The sequence below is a fragment of the Nannobrachium achirus genome (genome assembly GCF_963921795.1).
Source record: "Nannobrachium achirus genome assembly, chromosome: 19".
Classification (NCBI taxonomy): Eukaryota; Metazoa; Chordata; class Actinopteri; order Myctophiformes; family Myctophidae; genus Nannobrachium; species Nannobrachium achirus.
In genome coordinates this window covers 22,642,964-22,663,770 of record NC_137826.1, presented here as the reverse complement: position 1 = coordinate 22,663,770, position 20,807 = coordinate 22,642,964, and the positions used below count along the sequence as shown (strand labels likewise).

The 20,807-nt window shown below is 42.7% G+C and overlaps 1 protein-coding gene across 1 annotated transcript in view; it reads right to left on the bottom strand.

Annotated features, from left to right (window-relative positions):
- Window positions 1-271: 271 nt before the first annotated feature.
- Window positions 272-20,807, bottom strand: part of ppp3ca (protein phosphatase 3, catalytic subunit, alpha isozyme) — a gene marked incomplete at its 3' end in the record, with an annotated part of 38,081 nt that continues 17,545 nt past the window's right edge. The window contains exons 4-14 of the mRNA XM_080748502.1: window positions 20,359-20,470; window positions 17,719-17,864; window positions 16,975-17,114; window positions 9,470-9,547; window positions 8,410-8,504; window positions 6,583-6,708; window positions 5,567-5,647; window positions 5,308-5,392; window positions 4,303-4,400; window positions 2,424-2,477; window positions 272-450 (exon numbers count right to left, since the gene is read on the bottom strand). Of these exons, the coding sequence (XP_080604628.1) occupies window positions 272-450; window positions 2,424-2,477; window positions 4,303-4,400; window positions 5,308-5,392; window positions 5,567-5,647; window positions 6,583-6,708; window positions 8,410-8,504; window positions 9,470-9,547; window positions 16,975-17,114; window positions 17,719-17,864; window positions 20,359-20,470 (1,194 nt within the window). The remainder of the gene's footprint in view (window positions 451-2,423; window positions 2,478-4,302; window positions 4,401-5,307; window positions 5,393-5,566; window positions 5,648-6,582; window positions 6,709-8,409; window positions 8,505-9,469; window positions 9,548-16,974; window positions 17,115-17,718; window positions 17,865-20,358; window positions 20,471-20,807) is intronic.

Genomic DNA, 20,807 nt, shown 5'->3' with positions numbered 1-20,807 from the left:
CACCACGCACCATGAAGCCAAACAGGTTTACCTGCAGCCCGCTTGGCCCTTAACCCAAGCCACCAACCCCCTCCCCATTTCCGCGTGTGTGCACCGATGTATCGTCAAATTTTCATACTTTCATCCGTTTGAGATTAGATGTCATGTTCTGTCTGCGTGGGGCCTGTTTTGGTTTCTTCTATATGTTCTGAGGCCTGATATCGCGATTTGGCTATGTCGTGCTGAAAGCAAATTGACAGCAGCACGTTATTCGGGGGGCTGCGACGACGCATCACTGGGCGTTGCTGTTGTCGTCCGTGCCGTTAGCTTCTGCCATATTCATCTTTCCCATGGAGAGACCCACGTGATTCACCCCTTCCCTGCGCGGCGGCATGCGCTCGTTGATACGATCCAAGCCCTTAGCCTCCGCAAAGCTGTTGATCTTGTGCTGAGGAGAGAACCCTCGAATGGCTGTAGAAAAGCACAGGAGGGAAGAGAAACAATAGACAGGATCAGTCTCTTGCAATGTATTGACACAATTCTCCACATAACTCACCCTGTTAACAGCCTGTGCACCACTGGCTCTCTCATCTGTAAGGGTATACATTTAATTTATTCAATTCCATGTAGCATCTCAATGCAACTAGTGGCAATCAGTGGAGCAATCAACATATTTTCTTAATGCACTTGACACTGACTTAGCCAAATTACTTGCTTGCACTTATATTTTTAGTTCTATATATTCTGTTTAGGAATAACCCATACACCAAGTCGAGTTCCTTCTACTGTACATGCGAGTGTACATGGCAGAAACTCTCCTCTACATTACTGCATTCCTATTAAGATTTCATGTCCTATGGGAATCTGCCTTTACAAGGATGGATTCATTTTCATATTATTTTCAGTGGTAACTAAGGACCCACTGTTGAGACATTTGAATTTTGTTGGCTTGCAAAGCAGAGGTGAGAGGTAAACAATTATTTGAGGTTAGGGTAAACATTAATGCTACTGGCTAAACATAGAACACAGTTTAGAGTATTCAACTCCATTAAACAGAGGTTAAAAGAAGGAGAAAAAAGAAACACTTCGTCATTTTGTATCCAACTGAAACATTTTCAACCATGTAATCAGCACTCACAACACCCAGCTATTCAAGGAAGAAGTGTCCAATTTACTGCACCATCTTTTGAAGTGTACCTCTTGTTTATGGTGCTTTATCTACTGCTGCAATATCTGATAAGAATGGGCAATAATTATTTGAGACCTATCGTGATATGAACTCATGAAACAGCCTTCAAGATGCATTCATTTGAACTGCCTGTCTTGCAATGCAATGCAATTGTGATCCAGATGAAGCTTACCAGCCGAGCCCAACCAACATGCATCTCGAAGAACCACTTGACTTTGCGAGGTTTACGTTAAAGTTTTACTATTTACATTGCTGTATGCAAGATTTGTTCTCCGCATTTGACCCATCTCTTGAAGCGGTGAGCCGCAGCTTTGCCACACTCGGGAATCAGTAGTGTTGATCTACTGAGGTTGGTGAATATTATTATTATGTCCAGATGCTTAGAGCCAGTGTGGTGGTCATGGTCTTGGAACAAAGGAGCTTTGTATTAACTATTATATATATTGGGGTTTGACAGGTTTGGGATATTGGAAATGGAAAAGCAAAGCTGTTGACAGCTACTGCTGTAGAGTTTATTTCAAAGGGCCTGATGTACACAATGTAGCCCCCATTAAGAATACATTTTATGTTCATAAAATAAAGGCTTAAAACATACATTACTTCATTGTTAGCACCAGGAGGAATTGCTCTGTTGAATCAAACATTCCAGGTATCTCATTTGTATTTCCTTTATCATGACATAACTATTCGATGGTGTTAACCCATTAAGACTTTGGTTATTCAAAAATAGCAGATATACAAGCTCATAGCGCAGCACAGAGTGCAGCGCTATGCGCTTGTAGATCTGCCATTTTTGAAAAAACTTGAAAATCTATAGGCAATCTGAATATATATTCTTTTACAGCAAACATTTTTAACTGAAATCTTTGCTTCTGGGGGTCCCTGCCTGGAACTAAATATTTTGAGATGAGTCACTCTGCGGTCAAATACATATAAGTCCTTGATATTAAAAACGTTGAGCACTACAGATAAAGAAAAATATGTTTTTCAGAAGAAAAAAAAAACATTTTTAGGTATTTTTCAAGTCTTGGTGGTGTTAATAGCAGGCGAACAATTTTGTACTGCACAGGCAGGTGGATTCAATGCTTCGCTTGCAGGAAAACCTCGTTGGGGTATTTTGTATTTAGACAGGCCAATGTAGAGAGTGCAGAGTGGAGAGGGAGCAAGTCATGCAACACATTCCGGACGGAATGGGCAGCGATTATGTGATGGACGCGCTACCAGGCCCGTCCTGGACACGATGACATGGATTTACCTTCTCCGTCCTCAGCTTCTCTGTCGTCGATCGCTTCAATGGCTTCAACCGTGGCTGGAAGGGGAGGAGGGGAGAGGAGGGGAGCAGGTTACTCGTGACAAAGCCATGCAGAATGTAGCATTTCAGCAGCCCCGGGGCGGAAGGCAGGTCTATATAGCATCAAGCTAATGAGAGATGTATGCATGTATGCACCGGCATGACAGCCAGGAGGATTCAGTGGAGCATGCGTTGGACAATTCACTCAGGTCTCAGGATGGCTGCTAGGGTGGATGACGGAGAGAGAGAGGGCAGGGCAGGAGAGCCTAGATAAAGCCCACCAAAAATATCTACTAAATGTCTACAATGACAGCTGCTGGGGTGGTATCATAACGGAGACTTGTCCTCTCTTCTGCTCTTCTTTTGATGTGAGCACATTTATAAATGTAAATGTACTTGTTGTTTGTGTATTTGTTTGTATGTCTTGCAATTCAGTGAGTGGATGTGGACATCTTAAAACAGACTTGGGATATAAGGAAAAACAAGAAACGTGAAAAAACAGACATTGAGACAGCAACAGATAGACTTTCTAAGACCTGGTCTCTTTTAAGTAAAAGCTTTGGGTAAGGTATCGCACCTGAAAATCAGAGCCCAGGGTTAACATCTTTAGAACACTTAGACCATGCACAGTTTTACATCATAGCCAACTCGAGCAGAGACTTTGACTGGACAATGAACAGTCCACTGCTTTTGTTCTAACCTTGTTTTACACTATAGTAATCTTAAGACATTGACAGGGGTAGGCAACATTTATTATCCAAAGAGACAATTTTGGCTCAAGAATTAATACAAAATCTGTCTGGAGCCGCAAAATTATGTTTGCTTCTTTGTGCTTATTCTGGAAAGCACAATATTTTTTTTTTTTATTATTGTTTGCTAATTTCTCAAAGCAGATAAGTATACCAGTAAATTCAGCAGAGTTGGTGGTGAAAGCAAACAGATATATCCAAGCATTAATACAATCTTTATTTTCCTTCAATAATGTATTCTTATTATCTGGTGTGTGTAGGCAACACCTTTTTCCTCCTAAACCTAAAAATAAAATAAAAAAATAAAATAAGTATTCCTTTACTTCTTTGCCCAAGCAACAGGGAGTCATAGGAGAGGGCCTAAGAGCCACATGCGGCTCTATATCAGCAGGTTGCCTACCCCTGCACCAAGCCAATGTTGGCACAAAAATCACTCGTCTAATGTGATGCCATCAGTGGTAGCCAGGCATCTACGTGGGTAGAATGGTCAATTCAAAAGGTGAATCTGCGGCAGGAGTAGGACTAGTTGACAATAGAGAGGGGGAGCTCTCTGGTTGGCTTGTTCAGCCCATAGGACCTAGGACAGTGAGCGTGTGAGAGAGAGGGAGAAAGAGAGAGACGGAGAGACTTGCAGGCTTCACAGATGCATTCACTGCCCGCGTGCGCTTGTTGTCGATGGGCGACACTGATTGATATGGAGGGTCAGTTTAGGGACACCTCACTACCACGATGGCTGTGCACATAACAAAAGATAGCCTACTACAAGCTATTTTGGGTGACAGAAGCGTATCGATGGCCCAACGACCCGACGGCCCGAAGTCGGCCTGGTGTGTAGCAGCCTTATAAATCTGTATCTGACAACCTAATTTACATGGAAAAGGAACAAAAGGGGGGAAATAAAAACAGCTGTTTGCTGTGGTGCTTTGTGTTTTTCTGTGTTTAAGAAAGAGACAGACAGAAAGACAGACAGACAGACAGACAGACAGACAGACAGACAGACAGAAAAATTGGATCAACGATGAAAAGAGAAAAGACATAAAAAGGAAAGCGTAAGAAGGGGGAGACAAAGTGCCCGTGCTGGGCTTTGTTCTCACCACTCTGCAGTGTCTGTTTGCCTCCAGAGAGCACCCCGCTGGGCAGCATGCCAGTGGGCGTCAGGCCCTTCAGCGTCAACACGTTCTCACTCTCCTCCCTGCAGGAGACACCGGGAGGGAGGGAGGGGTAGGACACACAGGTCACTAAAGTCCTCTGAACCCAGCCTCGCCGTGCCCTGACCTCTGCCCACAACACACACACACACACACATACACACACACTGGGGTCCCCACCCTGACAAGCACTTGGAATTGTAGGTATTACATTCAATGTGACATTTATTTTTATTTATTGTGAAAATAGCAGATCTACATGCTCACAACGCCTCGCGTTGCGAGGCGTTGTGAGCATGTAGATCGGCTATTTTCACAATGTTTGCCTCTTGCTTACTTAATATTTGACAGTTAGGCCAGTCCTGTCGAATATTCGACTATTCGAATACTTTGAGGTCGAATCATTCGAATACTAAAAATCACTATTCGTGAATGCCCTAACACACACACACACACACACACACACACACACACACACACACACACACACACACACGTGCACGCTCGCAGACACACTCATACATCACTCACACATGATTAGTCTCGGTCAGACCACCCTGCAACGACACAGTGTCTTTCTATGATCTGTTTCGGCCTGCACAACAGCTGAACAGAAACACACACGCACGTACGCACACACACATGTAAGCACGCACACACAGATTGCTACATCTTTCAATTAATATGGTTATGTAAACACAATGTCTATGCAGATATACTGTACAGCATGAACACTATTTGCTGGGGAGGGAATCTAAAGCTACGATTAAGTTGTGCTGAACAATGTCCCAGAGCATGCACGCGCGCGCACACACGTGCACGCGCGCGCACACACACACACACACAAACACACACACACACACACACACACACACACACACACACACACACACACACACACACACACACACACACACACACACACACACACACACACACACACACACACACCTGAGAACTTGGAACATCTTGGCCATCTTCCCAATGGCACGGATCTTGTTCCTAATCACCTCCTTGCGTGCTGCAGCTGCATTGGCTGAAATGACATTAATTGATCACAATCTCAATTTGAAAATGAAGCATGCGCTGCCATAAAATTAAGATATGATTTGTTGCTAAGTCACATGATGTAATGATCAAAACTATTTGCTCCAGCACTGCACCAAACCAAAATAGTTATTAATATTATAGTAATGATGATTACACTTACGATCAAAAATCTCTTCTTCTTCTTCATTCATGAGTTCGTCGTCTGAGCAAATACTGAGCACATTCACCAACATCTCTGTGACTGGATAATGGAGAATGCATGAAAAGATAATTGAAGGATAACTATTGTAATTGCATACTAGTTAAATTTGTTCAAAAACCAAACCATACTATAAAGGTTAAATATGAGAAAACATGATTGTCAACCATAGACATGTTGGGCTATGCACTCCCTGTTTATTCCAAAATAGAGATAGCCAGTAGGAAAAGCTGAGAGGGAGACACAGATCCAACACTATGGTACTGTAGGACCTCCTCAAACAACTGTTGATGTTAAGGGAAGTATTGCAGTTTACAGTTTAGGCATTTAGCAGACACTTTTAATCCAAAGCGACTTACAATGAGCAGGTAATACATCAATATAATATGTCAGTACATCAACAACAATACAACAAATGCATAGGAATATCAATCTAGCACCTAATCAGTAAAAAAAAAACTCTAAAACCTAAAAAAATAAAATGCTATCTAGCTTCATGTGTGGTCATCGAGGGAAGGGGAGTGTTACAGTGCTATGGGTTTAGGTGGAGTCTGAAGAGGTGAGTCTTCAGTCCACAGCGGAAGCTAGGGAGTGAGGCAGTAGTTCTAAGTGTGACAGGGAGTTTATTCCACAGTTTGGGGGTCCAGGAGGGCAAATTGTCTAGGACGAGTGGATCTTTGTCCTGGGGTTTTCAGCGAGGGTTCTGTCAGCATCCCTGTGTTGGCTGATCTGAGTGAACGGGTGGGGTTGTAGGGGTTCAGGTTTTGTAGGTATGGAGGAGCTGTACCTCCGTATTGGAACCAATAAACCTAAAACAAAAACCTGGGGGGGGGGGGGGGGGGGTTCCAAATGCAACCATAGATGTCTGTAACTCTGAGAGTGTATATCGAACCAAATGGACCCTTGCGGGTCCTTGGATTTAAAAACATTTTGAGAACCACTGCATTACACCTTCATATGTTATCTCATGGATGTACCTTTCTCTCCAACGAAGGGCAGAGACCAGGTGAAGACATCCATGAAGTTAGGCAGCCAGTAGGGATGTGGTGAGCAGTTGAACTGTCGGATGTTCATCACATTGTTCTCGTACTTCAGCACTGCAGCTGTAGGGCGAGTAAACAGGCGTGTAGTCAAAAGGTTCATCTTTAATTAATAGTTAATTCTAGGCATGTAATGGGCACACTGACTGTACACTGATGGGTTCAACCCTGCATTTTGTATTACATTTTTGTTGTGACTTGCATAGAAATGTGCTATTGCTGCATGAATATATCGTCACTGTCAGGCAGAAACGTTGTATCTCCCAAGTTTGAAATGTGCATGTTGTTTTTGTAAATGAAAACCCTGCCTCATCATATGAGACTGTTGCACAAAACTAGTGAAAATAGCAGATTTACAAGCACACAACGCCTCGCACCGGGCATTGTGTGTAGATCGGCTATTTTCACTAGTTTAAATATTTTTTTTAAATGATAAATACAAAACAAACGTGTATTTTGGACACCCAAAGTTTCCACGCGACAACAAACGATACACCAGTAAAACCCATTATGATGCCCTCAGTGTGAATATGGTCATATAGGAGTTGTTTGCAGTTATGTGTGCAATGCAAGACACAGTAGCAGGGACTATGACACAGTGAACCACTAGAGGGCCCCGCTGAGACCCAGCTGAGGCCAAGCATTGCTGACACTGTTACATCAAGGCAGATAAAGCACATGGAGATAGTCAGTAGGACCGACAGTGCCTCCCACGCTCCCCGTCTCTCTCCCACAGCCCATGGCAACCCAGACACACATTTCACAACGCTAGCAAACGGGAGCTCACTGGTGCGTTTTGCATTCCCCTGCACAAGATAGGTTATACGTTCAATACGAACCGAATGACCCTGTACCGAACAATACAATACAATACCACTCCACATCCACATTCCCCTGGAGCCCCCTCAAGGACCCCTAGGGGTCCACAGAGCCCACTTAGAGAACCACTACCCTAGAGGTTGGGTAACGTATTGATCAAAGTTAAAACAAAAAAAATAAGTAGTTATAAAAATACATTTATAAATCAAGGACATTTGTCTGTCTTATTTTTATTTTTTTCATTTTACTGTTTAAAGTAATGTCTGTATTTTTCGGTACTTGCTATTGTCTTTGTGTTTTGTAAGTGCCATTTCTCAGTGCTATTTGTATTTGTTTGATGTTCATGTCCAGGTGCAGTCTTGTTGTCTTGGTCAGGTCCTTTGGCGTCCAGATAGTTATTTTAGACAGACATATTGTTTTCTTGACCTCAAAGGCTAATATTTATTATTTAGGTAGCATGTTGCTTAGAGAAATGCTAGGTTTGATGTTCACCTGGCTGGTACCCTGGTTAGTTACTATCTAGCACAGCAACCTTTTTGACATGAAGTGCCATGTTTTTTGCTTTGTTTTTGCTTGATAGTCAGTGTGCCACATCAACATTATGTTGAAGTATTTCCAACAACAGATTTTGATTGTCCAAACATGAAATATTCTCTTTCACATCAGGATTAGAATATTCCCATCTATTTCTGAGACTCCCTCCCCAGTCAGAGTTTGAATGTATGTAGAATTATATGCTGGATGTAATTTGCATACAAATGTGAGGGAACTTCATTTATATATATTTTTATTTTAAAACATAGTCCTCTCTCTTACACTTATGCCACTGTGCCAGTGATCACCCTCCCCTGTGCCAATGTTGGCACCTGTGCCTAAGGTTGCCTACCCCTGAAGCACTCCTGCTTAACAGTAAATTGTAATAGAGGGATGACGAGGTTGCCTCACCTTTATTGTTGTAAACATCCAGATAGTTTGGCGCTGAGAAGATGGTAATGAGGGAGGGGAACCCGGTGGTCTGACTCTTGCGGTACATCCGATATCTACAACGTGATCAGGAAGAGATAGAAGCAGAAGAGAGGAACAGTAGAGTAGCATTTTTGTATTTGTTAATGTAGTTTTTCATTCGCATTTGTATGTGTAGTATGTGTGTTCTTGTGTGATTGATTGATTGATTGATTGATTGATTGATTATTTTATTAGACAAAAATGGAGAACAGTACAAGTATAGTCAATACAATTGAAATGTAGTACAATACAAGTACAGTTAAACACCCTGCCTAAAAGGTACATCCCAAATAAGACCTTTTACGGTCTTTTCTTTTACGTTGGATGTCCTTGGTATTTAATTCATGGCCATAACAAATAGCAAGCAAAGAAAACATTCAATAATATCGCAGTTATAAAAATACTATATGTACTATACAGGAATGGGTTAAACAAGGGGGTGGGGCTAAGGTAGGGGGGGTGCTCACTTCTCGCATGTCTATGGGAGAAGTGATAACTACCTCCTTCTCTGGCCTCCTGAAAGGTGAGTTTTCGGGGCAGTTTTGAAGGATGCCAGCGAGCTACATGTTTTAAGGGAGGTAGTCAAGGTGTGTGTGTATGTGTGTGTGTGTGTGTGTGTGTGTGTGTGTGTGTGTGTGTGTGTGTGTGTGTGCGTGTGCGTGTGCGTGTGCATGTGTGTGTAAATGGGTGCGCGTGTGCGTGCGTGTGTCTAGTATTGTATATTGTCGTTGTCAGGTGAAAACCTTGTATGTCCAAAACCGTTGGTTTTGCATTTATCATTTGAAAAATGATTCAAACTAGTGAAAACAGCCGATCTACAAGCACACAACGCCTCGCACCGCGAGGCGTTGTGTGCTTGTAGATCTGCTTTTTTCACTACTTTTGTGCGACGGCCTTGTATGATGAAGCAGGGCTTTAATTTGCGAAAGAACGTACAAATTTGAAACTTGGAGATACGAGATTTCCACCCGACAACGACGATATGCATTGTGTTACATACCCAGCATCTTGTGCTTCATGTGCTCTGATGACTGATAGCAGGTTGTTGCTCTGTAGGAACTCACATACAGCTGGATAACTGCAAGGCAGAACATTTAAGGGTTTAGGAAGATGTCACCATTACAGTGAATATTTATTGAATTACCGTTACACTATATCATATAAACTGACAAGTGTACTTGAGTACAAACTGATGTAACCAATATTTTACATGGACCATTTATTTTATTTTAAAACAATTCCATGCAGTCCAGTCTAGGTGGATTAAGTTATATTTTTAAATAAGTGTTCGCTATTTTCTGATATGCTAAATACATTTTCAGGTCGGGATACCAATGTTATCCAATCAGGAGAGAGAAGTCATACAGCATACAGGACACACAGCTGAAATTGGAAGTGATGACATAAAGAAGTGATCAGACAAACACACTCTAAATCTGATAAATGGGCATTGTCTCCTGATTGGCTGAAATTGTCAAGTGTATTTTCTCTTTAATTAAGAGCCGGAGAGACAGGGAGACCCCTGTTACTGAATATACACTGTATAGCAGTGACTACTATCAGAATATTAAGCGTTAACCTTTTAACAATGACAATAGCATAGCTAACACAGAGATAATACAGGTTACTGTAAGAAGCATCTTCAATTATTAATATACAGTGAAATCAGGTCTGTGCTGAAGATGACATGATGAGATAGATGTAATTATGGTTCTCAACCTTTTCTGGATCAGGACCCACTTGAAACCCCACCCATCTGAAGAGGTCAGATGCGTGGGCCACGTGCATTTTCAGAGCAATGTTTATTTTAATGATCATCAATCAGACAATCAATCGATTGTGTTCCTGGCTTAGATTATTTATCAGTATCATTTCAGGGTTTTAAAGAAAAATGTGTTTGTTTTCCACACATGCTCACGATCTACATGCTCACATGTAGATCGGGCCTCTAATATTTGCCAATTTGGCCAAAATGTGCAGATACTGTACCCTCTATACACTTAAACTTTATGTTGGTTCGCTTACTGTTGAGTGAGGACCCCTGGGGGTCCCGACCCACAGGTTGAGAACCACTGCCCTCGAGGCCACCAGCAGTCCCCGGCCCACAGGTTGAGAACCACTGCCTTCGAGGCCACCAGCGGTCCCCGGCCCAGAGGTTGAGAACCGCTGCCTTCGAGGCCACCAGCGGTCCCCGGCCCACAGGTTGAGAACCGCTGCCTTCGAGGCCACCATTGGTCCCCGGCCCACAGGTTGAGAACCACTGCCCTCGAGGCCACCAGCGGTCCCCGGCCCACAGGTTGAGAACCACTGGCCTCGAGGCCACCAGCGGTCCCCGGCCCACAGGTTGAGAACCACTGGCCTCCAGGCCACCAGCGGTCCCCGGCCCACAGGTTGAGAACCACTGGCCTCCAGGCCACCAGCGGTCCCCGGCCCACAGGTTGAGAACCACTGGCCTCCAGGCCACCAGCGGTCCCCGGCCCACAGGTTGAGAATGGCCGGCTTAAGAGCGGCTCTCCACCCACACAGTGCCCTCAGAGCTACCTTCTCCCAACGCCAAGAGAGACAATAAGCCCTGTCAGCCTGGAACTGGCGTGCAGCAGGGGTGTCGCACTAAATTCTGGGCCCCGGGTACAAGGATTCACTGCGGGCCCCTCCATGAATGTTCTTCATGGGGGGGGGTTAACACCATTTAGACTGGGAACGCATTATTACGCATTATTTTGCGCTTTAACTATTGAAAAATAGCAGATCTAAAAAGCTCACAGGTGCTGCGCTGTGAGCTTGTAGATCTGCTATTTTAGAAGAATTGTGAAAATGTGTGCAAGTCTTTGAATATTTCAAATCCTTTTTGAAAAACCTTTGTTTCCCATAAGCAAAATTTGAGTTCCGAATGTTCGCTTAAAAAACATAATATTCAAAGATTTGCACACATATTCACTACTTTTCAAAAATAGCAGATATACAAGCTCACAACGTGGCACTCGGTGCCGCGCTGTGAGCTTGTATATCTGCTATTTTTCAATCGCTAAAGTATAAAATAACTAAGGCCCCTCCACCTTGGGCCCTAGTAACTCAGTCCCACTCCCCCCCCCCCCCTGGTGACGCCCCTGCATGCAGGAAGCGGTGAAATGAGAATCAACGATTCTCGTATCACTGCTTCCTGTGCCAGTTTCTGACAGGAGCTGTGCCTGGGCTGGTAAATGTCCAAATCCGGTAGTCCACATAATTAATCAGGAGCGCTGCTTGACAACCATGCTTTGCCATCTATTTTGTTTTCCATCTTGAAGCATCTTGCAATGGGCCTGGTGTACAAGATACACTACACCTCCAAGATACCCATGAAATACTTTAAAAACGTCAAGGATGTTCACAATTAGAACACCAGAGGCAGCGCCACAGATCACGTTCAACCCAGAGTCAGCTCAAACAAAGGGTCAAACTTGTTCTCCTGCCAAATCACCAAAACGTGGAACGCCTTACCGAAGGCCTTAAAGGAGTGTAAATCCCTAACATCCTTTAGAAATCTCCCTGAAAAACCACTTACAGGCTGCAGCCGCTCGTAACTGGTAAAAACAAACCTAGCCTAGCCTTACCCTCCCCCCTGACCCCTATTTCTTTTTTTTTTTTATCTACTGCATAGTACTGTGTTCTGTCTGTCTGTCATTCAATGATATATGAGATACATAAAGGTTTCCTGTGTAAATAAGCCGAAAAGCTTACTAGGATCTCCTTTTATTTGACCATGTACCAGTGAACTGTACTGTCATGAAACCGTACCTTTTCCTATGCAAACTTTTAGTCTTCAATCAATCAATCAAGTCTGCAATGACCTGCTGCTGCCACAAGTTTTGCTGTCGTTTTTCTCCTCTCTTTTTTTTTGCCACCTGAACCCTGACATGCATATTCTGGGGGGAGTCGGGACATTAAACAACAATAGACAATCCACTAGTTTTAGATCGGCTATTTTCTGGAAAAAAGCTGTCCAAATACAGAGCCAACTCGGGGTTTAAGTGGTTAAAGGCCTTTGTGCTGGATAGTACAGCATGGAGCAGACAGAAGATGCAGGGCAGAGAGTGGTGTTGACAGCTCACAAGCCAGAAGCAAACCCCAGGCTCTCTTTAAAGATTTTACGGCATTTCATTGATTTATTCAGAGATTTATTCAGGAAGGACAGTGCAGAGAGGATGGAGGCGATGGCATGTACTATACCTGTTCAGGCATCAAACCAAAGGCTATGTGCATATGTTTGGTATTCATACAGCCTGAGCCACCAAACTCCAACCCCTGCACAGATGCCCTACCAGAATTTGCAGATTTCCTTTTTGTTTTCTTCACTTGAATCACTTAAAAATACAAAAACTAATCTTTGATTGTTGTCTCCGTCATGCCGAAGGTGTGGCCGAGATTATGTTTTCACCGCTGCCAGTCCGAGCGTGTGGGTGTGTCCATCCGTCCGTGTACAGCTTATCTGCCGGCTTTAACGATTAACACGAAACTTTGCACACACACTCCCTGGAGGCCAGAATAGAACCTCTGGCCCAAAATGTTTCACATCGGCCTGTTATAGCACCACCAGGAGGCTGATTTGTTTTATATTTACTGAAGATCGGTACACATTATCTCTATAGTCATGTGATCAAGACAGATCTGTTGGATTTTTCATACTTCATCCTGATCAAAAACAAGGAAGACAGAATATCTACATAATTACATATGGTACCTTAGTAGTCCAGTAAAAATAAGGCTGAGGTTGGACAACATTTTATTATTTCGTTTTTCAACTGATTCTGAAATTAGGTCTACTAGCCAGGATAAAAAATCTACCGGGATCTGCTCACTGCAAATACCCACAGTGGCCAAATCAAGTTGGGCTCCCATCGACTTTCTATACAGGAGGAAAATACCCAGAAAAGAAATCTGCTTTAAATAGGATGTGAGGGGTCTAACTAGGGGTTTGTCATGATGCTGAATCCATTGCAAGCATTTGTTTTGCACAAAAACATTCATTGGCCCCATAAAACGCCCACAAAACTGTGGAAAAGTGATGACTCATCACTTTTCATCACTAAACCATCATTTTCTGGGGCCATTGTTAGCCCAAGGAATGTTTTTTGTGCAAAACAAATGCTTGCAATGGATTCAGCATCATGTCAAACCCCTAGTTAGACCCCTCACATCCTACTTAAAGCAGATTTTTTTTCTAGGTATTTTCCTCCTGTATAGAAAGTCGATGGGAGCCCAACTTGATTTGGCCACTGTGGGTATTTGCAGTGAGCAGATCATGGTAGATTTTTTTATCCTGGCTAGTAGACCTAATTTCCTGTCAGAATCAGTTGAAAAACTAAATAATAAAATTTTGTCCAACCTGATTTTTTCCCTAGATTTACTAGACTATAGATGAGATACAAATGTGTGTGAGCATAGCAGCAGATGTATACTGTGCATGATATGGATGTTAGTTAAGGTGCTAGAAAAAAACACAAAAAAGGACAAAAAGTCAGTGCATTGTACATAGGTTTAATGTGCAAAATGTCTCCATAATCCACATAAGGTAGACTGACACTGGTATAATCTGCACAGTGGGTCCACGAGGAAGAGCAAAGAAAATAATATATTGCATCCTGATTGGCTAAGAATGACTATCAAATTACAATTTACAATTTAGGCATTTAACAGACGCTCTTAATCCATCATGAATGCAGAGTCCGATTGCTGTGAAACACCAGGAGGCCACCAGGAGGCAGATTTTTGCAAAACACACTATTTGATATTACAAATGTGCTGCTACTACTCTTACAGATGTTCAACACTCCCACAAATCAACATAGTGTCTGTGCAATAAATGAATACAATGCTGGCCCACCATAACCTACCTGGCCTTTAGCAGGTATTTTTCTAGTTGCTTGCTGTATGTGGATATTGTTGCGTGAATAAATCAAATCTCCCCTCAGGGAATGCTGATACTGATACCATGCTATACTATCGTATGCTATATTATGCATTGATGTTATGTTAAATTATGCTATGCTGTTATCTGTAAACACATACAGTACATGTTATGTTACTTGAAGTGCAGACCACTGCATCCTCCCCAGCAACAATCCTTCTGTTTCTCCACTACCTCACTGCTACCCACAAACCCATCAAACTTTCAAAAGTGTTTTAATTATTTATTAATGCTCAAAGGTCCACGCCGGAAGAAAAACAAGGACCCTGCCATACCCTGAGCACCTGGATAAACTGATGTCTGAATGAATGAATGAATGAATGAATGAATGAATGAATGAATGAATGAATAGCGGACACACTGATCAGCATGTTCAGGTTCTAGAGTCGTGAAAATATAACCATGGCAGAGCCGTATTTTGTGACCAATGTTGCTGGTCTTCCCTTGCCGACCAGACTATGGGCTCTATTTTGATTGTCTTAAGCCCCTGATACACGTAACAATTCTTTCATCAATATCAACCAGCAACGATCAGAGGCGTCAATTGGGTATGTTTAGGTATGGCAGTTTCCATACCTTGGCTAAAGGGAGAAAAATAAAATGTACTTCCTAAAATAAATTCATGCCTGTTGGTGTCTTGCACGCTTGAACTTCCGTGAAGGTAAAAAGATTAATCCAATGACGCTGCCAGTAGCCATACCCAATTGACGCCTCTGGTCGTTGCTGGTTGATATTGATGAAAAAATTGCTATGTGTATCAGGGGCTTAAAGTACCAGCTCTTATGCCTTAACTTTAAGGCCTGTCCATACTGTCTCCGACCACCAAGCTTTTCGTCGGAAAGGTCCGGTTCAACTACAAAATGACGCCACTCACATCTTCTGAAAAGCGTTACCCCGAATTAGAGTTCGGAAAGCTGCACGTCGGAAAGTAGGAACTGTCCGATGAAAGGTTCGGTGGTCGGAGACAGTATGGACAGGCCTTTAAGTTAAGGCATAAGAGCTGGTACTTAAGACAATCAAAATAGAGCCCTATATATAAGTTGACTGCGGACCGGGCCTCCATGGATTGCCACTATATTATTGCGACCGCAGGTCGCAGTTTACTGTCAGAACCGGCCGGCACAGCTTGTCCGTATACGTGTAACGCCTGACACTGTGGTTCCCCTGACACATCACTGTGACATCACAGTGATGTCAGACACTCCGAGCAGGGATCTCCATATATGGTCATAAACAGGTGACATCACAGTGGTGTGGCTGGGTCAGACAGGGATCTCCATGATTGGGCATAATAGGGATTGTATGTTGTGATGTCATGGGAACCACTCTATGCCCATATATGGAGATCGCTGATGTCATCAATATTAAGCCTATATCTTACAAGACTTCATATCCATATATGGGGAACTGGTCCGATATACATCACTGGCCAGACTGCCAAGACATGGCGCAACCTCACTTGTCGCCCTGAGGCGTCTTACTAGTATTATACCACTCACTATATTGTATATTATTATATTGTATATTATCTTAACATTGTATACTGTTATATACTGTTTAACATTATTGTTAAACCATATTATATTACAAACTGTCTAATGCCTCATTCACATACAGAGAAGCCAAGCTAATGGTTTGCTTGGTAATTCAATGTATTCTCTATGCAAACCAGCTTTTAAAATTTCCAAGCTGGAAAAAAAAGCTTGGAATATTTTAAAGCTGGTTTGCATAGAGAATACATTGAATTACCAAGCAAACCATTAGCTTGGCTTCTCTCAGTGTGAATGCAGCATTACACTATTATTAGCGTGGTTGCCCAAAAGGGCAGTCCTAGGGAAACTTTATATACTTCTAGGGTAACCTTTTATATACTTCTAGGGTAACTTTTCCGCTGCCATTGGAAATGTCAGGGATAGGGAATCAATAGGGAATCAATAGGGAATCAATAGGGAATCAACAGGGAATCAACGGGAGTGGGAATCAGTAGGGAATCAATGGGAGTGGGAATCAATAGGGAATCAAGTGGTCGAGTTTCACATGACAGTTAGCTTACTGTAGAATATAGTCAGCAACCGTCAGCAACCACACTCGCAATTCAAATTGCATCTTTCTAGTATTAGTATACCTTTACTACTTGTATTTGCCTGTATTTCTCTCTCTGTCTCTGCTTTGCTCTCGCTCTCTTTCTGTCCCCCCGACACGGTCGAGGCAGCCCACCCAAGAGCCTGGGTCTGCCTGACGTTTATTCCAGTTAAGAGGGATTTTTTTTTGTTGCCACTGTTGCAAAATTGCTTGCTCAGGTTGGGGTCTCTGCTCGGGTCTCCACTCTTGATGTAAAGTGTCTTGAGATAACTTGTTATGATTTGATACTTTAATAAAATTGAATTGAATTGAATTGAATTGAGAATTGAATTGCAGCTAACTTGTGGTGCATGGTATTACATGGCAACACGATTATCTGACCCTGTGTGCATTGTGGTTGACTTTGTCAGAATGTCTGCGCTTCCAAATGAAACATTGTGATCAGCCAGCGATGAGGAAATGAACGGCCATCTCACCTGTAGAAGTAGGAACAGCCCCGGACTGAGTTGTGACTGAAGTACTCCTGGGTTTTCTCGTTGCCGTAGTCCTCCAGAGGGTCAGACCATAGCAAGTCACACATGGGCCCAAACGCTGGGGGCTCCTTGAACCGGTCCAACTACATACACGCACACGCGCACGCACGCACGCGCACACACACACACACACACACACACACACACACACACACACACACACACACACACACACACACACACACACACACACAAATGCTCAGAGTTACAGACACACACACACACACACACACACACACACACACACACACACACACACACACACACACACACACACACACACACACACACACACACACACACACAATGCTCAGAGTTACAGAACTGTAAGGGTCCATTTGGGCCACCTCAGGAACCTCACCACTGCTTTATTGTTGCGTCCGTCACCCCTGATTTCTCACATGCCCCTCTTCTAGCGCCACCATGAGGTTGCTTTTTGCAGACATTATTGTGTATACATGGGACCTGACGGTCGCTTATCTCCCAATTAGGGAGTCTTACTGGTAATCCACAAGTAAGACTACAATGAGAAGAGATTCTCAGAGGTGCACATGCACATGCACGCTCGCTCGCACGCACACACTTCACTCTAGGTCGTCTCACATGCATGTACAGTACACAAATACCGACATGCACACAAAGTTAGTTATACAGCTAATAGTTGTGTTAATTCTAGGTGTTGCTTACCTTCTTAATGTCATCTAAGGTGTGTATTTCAGGCGACAGCCCGCCATGGACACACAGAAACTGTTGGTTCATGAGAGCGGCCAAGGGAAGGCAGTCGAACGCATCCATACATGAGTCATACACCTGCTCTGAGTACTTGATTTTACCTGGAAGGGAATCAGTGGTTGAAAAAGTACTTAAGTAGAAGTATCAATACTGCAACGTAGAAATACTCTGTAAGGGTGCCCACACACCAAAATATGGTCGGCAGCGGATAAACTCTTTTGGTGCACGGCTGACTAAAAACGCAGAGAGCGTATTCCGTCCCAAAGCCAGTGACACGCCTGTCACTCACTTCCCGCATCGCCTTGTCTTGACGTTACCAGGCTGTCACTCGCTTTCAAGTCCCTCCCTCCCTGTAGCCTGTAGACTAGCGTAGCGATCCTTTGTCTGCAGAGGTAGCCTACAATAGCCAGGTTATGTTGCGACTTGCAAGGTTATCAATTTAACCCATTTATATGTATTTTCAAAGCGAACGTTTGTAACTCAAATTTTGCTTCTGGGGGGTCCCTGGAACCAGATATTTTGAGATGGGGGTCCGTGGACAAATAAATATCATTTTGGGGGTCCTTCACATGAAAAGGTTTGAGAACCACTGACATAGTAGTCTCTCAAGAACAGACTAACTGAGCTCCAGTTAAGTGAAAAGGACCTTTTCTTTGACGATGGCTGGCCAGATTGCTGACATAGAAACATAGGTTTTTCAAAAAATCTTAGAAGGATTCAAATGACACTTATAGAATCGGGTCAAAATTCAAATTTTCACGATTTTTCAAAAATAGCAGATCCACAAGCTCGCAGCGCGGCACTCGGTCTGCTATTTTTCAATAGTTAAAGCATAAAATAATGATACACAAAATGTGTACCCGTTCTAAATGGGTTAATATAGGCTTTATTATCATCGTCTTTACGTGTCAACTCTATAATGGACAGGCGAAGGGTACTCGCCCTTGCTTTATTTGAAGGGAGATGCAACAACAAGCTAAAAAGAGAAGAGTTTGGGTGCATGAGACTCTTCAAAACAAAACATCTCCCAGTCCCTTCCTGAGTCTCGGAACGTTATGCCTTCTACTCACCCAATCGGACAGAGGGGGGAACCAGAAGCTGCGTGGAGAATCTATTTGCTCTAGCATAAACGCAAGGTCTATGCGGCACGCTGACGCAGATATTGTCTACTGACACTCATTGAAATTCATTGGCGGAACGCGGATTCCACTCTCATAGGTATTTTGGTGTGTGGGCACCCTTAAAAGTAAAATTGTAAGTTGAAATTTGCTTGAGTAAAAGTACAAAAGTATTGCCATCAAAATGTACTTAAAAGTAGAAAGTAATCATTACGCAGAATGCTCCATTTTGTAAGCTCACTTGTAGATCGTCTATTTTCGAATGGCCGAAATGTATATGTAGGGCTGAAGTGGGTAATGTATGTTTTCTTTTGTAATAATAATCAAAATCTACAAAGTACCTGGTAACTAAAGATTTCAAATAATTGTAGTGGAGTAAAAGTACAATATTTGCCTCTGAGATGTACAAGTAAAATACACAGAAAATTGGAAATACTCAAAAAATACCTCAAAATTGTACAGTACTTGAGTAGTTGTATTTAGTTATGTTACACAACTGAAGGGAATATGCATGTTTTGTCAGCCTACCATCCTTCTTTATTGAATGGCACGGGAAGCATGACCAGTATATTCCTTTAAATATTTAAACTCATCCGAGTCTCACTCACTCGTCTTGGTTTCTTGTTATACGCAGATATCTGTGTGTGTGTGTGTGTGTGTGTGTGTGTGTGTGTGTGCGTGCGTGCGTGCGTGCGTGCGTGCGTGCGTGCGTGCGTGCGTGCGTGCGTGCGCGCGCGCGTGCGTGCGCGCGCGGGCGTTCGTGCATGTGTGTTTCCAGGTGTAGTGTGTGTGCATGCATTTGTGTGTGCATTATGTGTGAGGGTTTGTATTATCAACGCCCCAGTTCCCATGAACAACAATATTTTGTCCCCCTTTTGTTTTTTGCCATATTCATTCCTTGTTCCTTCTATTAATGATAATGAATTATGAATAGGGATGGAGCCCTAAACAAGGGTAGCTCGATAACTCGATAACAGATTTTTTGTGTACCCGGTATCAATAAGCTTTGGGCTTATCAAGCTTGTTATCAAGCATAGCATGTTTAAACATTCAAGACAAGAGGCGATCAATAAAGTATTACAGTACTAGTCATAATATGAAGCCATTTAACACCTATTGCACACTAATGAATGATTGTTTTAATGATATTTAATATTGTTACTTTTGGTTACTTTTGTCTTCTTCATGGTAGTCAGTCACAAACTGAAGTCGCAAAAAATGGCCAATAAAAAATATACCAGTTATGTTCTGAATTTGTCGTCTCATATCTTTCCACCAAATATTAGAAAACGCTCAATAGTGGGCTCGATAAAAGCCTGGCTCAATAAGAAGGATCGATAAGGTGCTCATTATCAATACAAATTAACGAGCTCCATCCCTAATTATGAATACCAAATAAAGCGTGACAATTAAACATTAGTAACAGGAATTAATAAGGCAGAAAAGACAAAATAATAAAAAAGAGAGAGATACTCACATTCTTGTTTGAAGGTGAAATATTCTGTCAAATGTCTACATTCGTGATTTCCTCGAAGTAAAAATAGTGTCTTTGGATAGAGGATTTTCAGCGACCAGAGGTATAAAACACACTGTCAAGAAAGCAGAGAGGGAAAATATTTAGTTTCACAAACAGAGAGAAAATGGTCTAATCATGTGGATCTCTGGGTCCACATGATGGGAGCGCTACTGGGCATGCACGTGGGGCATGCGAGTTCAAACGAACACGCTCGCTCAGGCATGTGCGTCATTCGTGCACAACTGTTTACAAGGGAAATGATAAAAGCTTCCGTGAAAATTAGATGTTTTAGTAGTACAGAGGATACAGATTAGATACAAGACACTCGGATTATACTCTGAGAGCTGTATTGGAGTTTATAAATTGATTTTCGATATAGTTTAATCCTGGACAGCTATTTTCTTCAATGC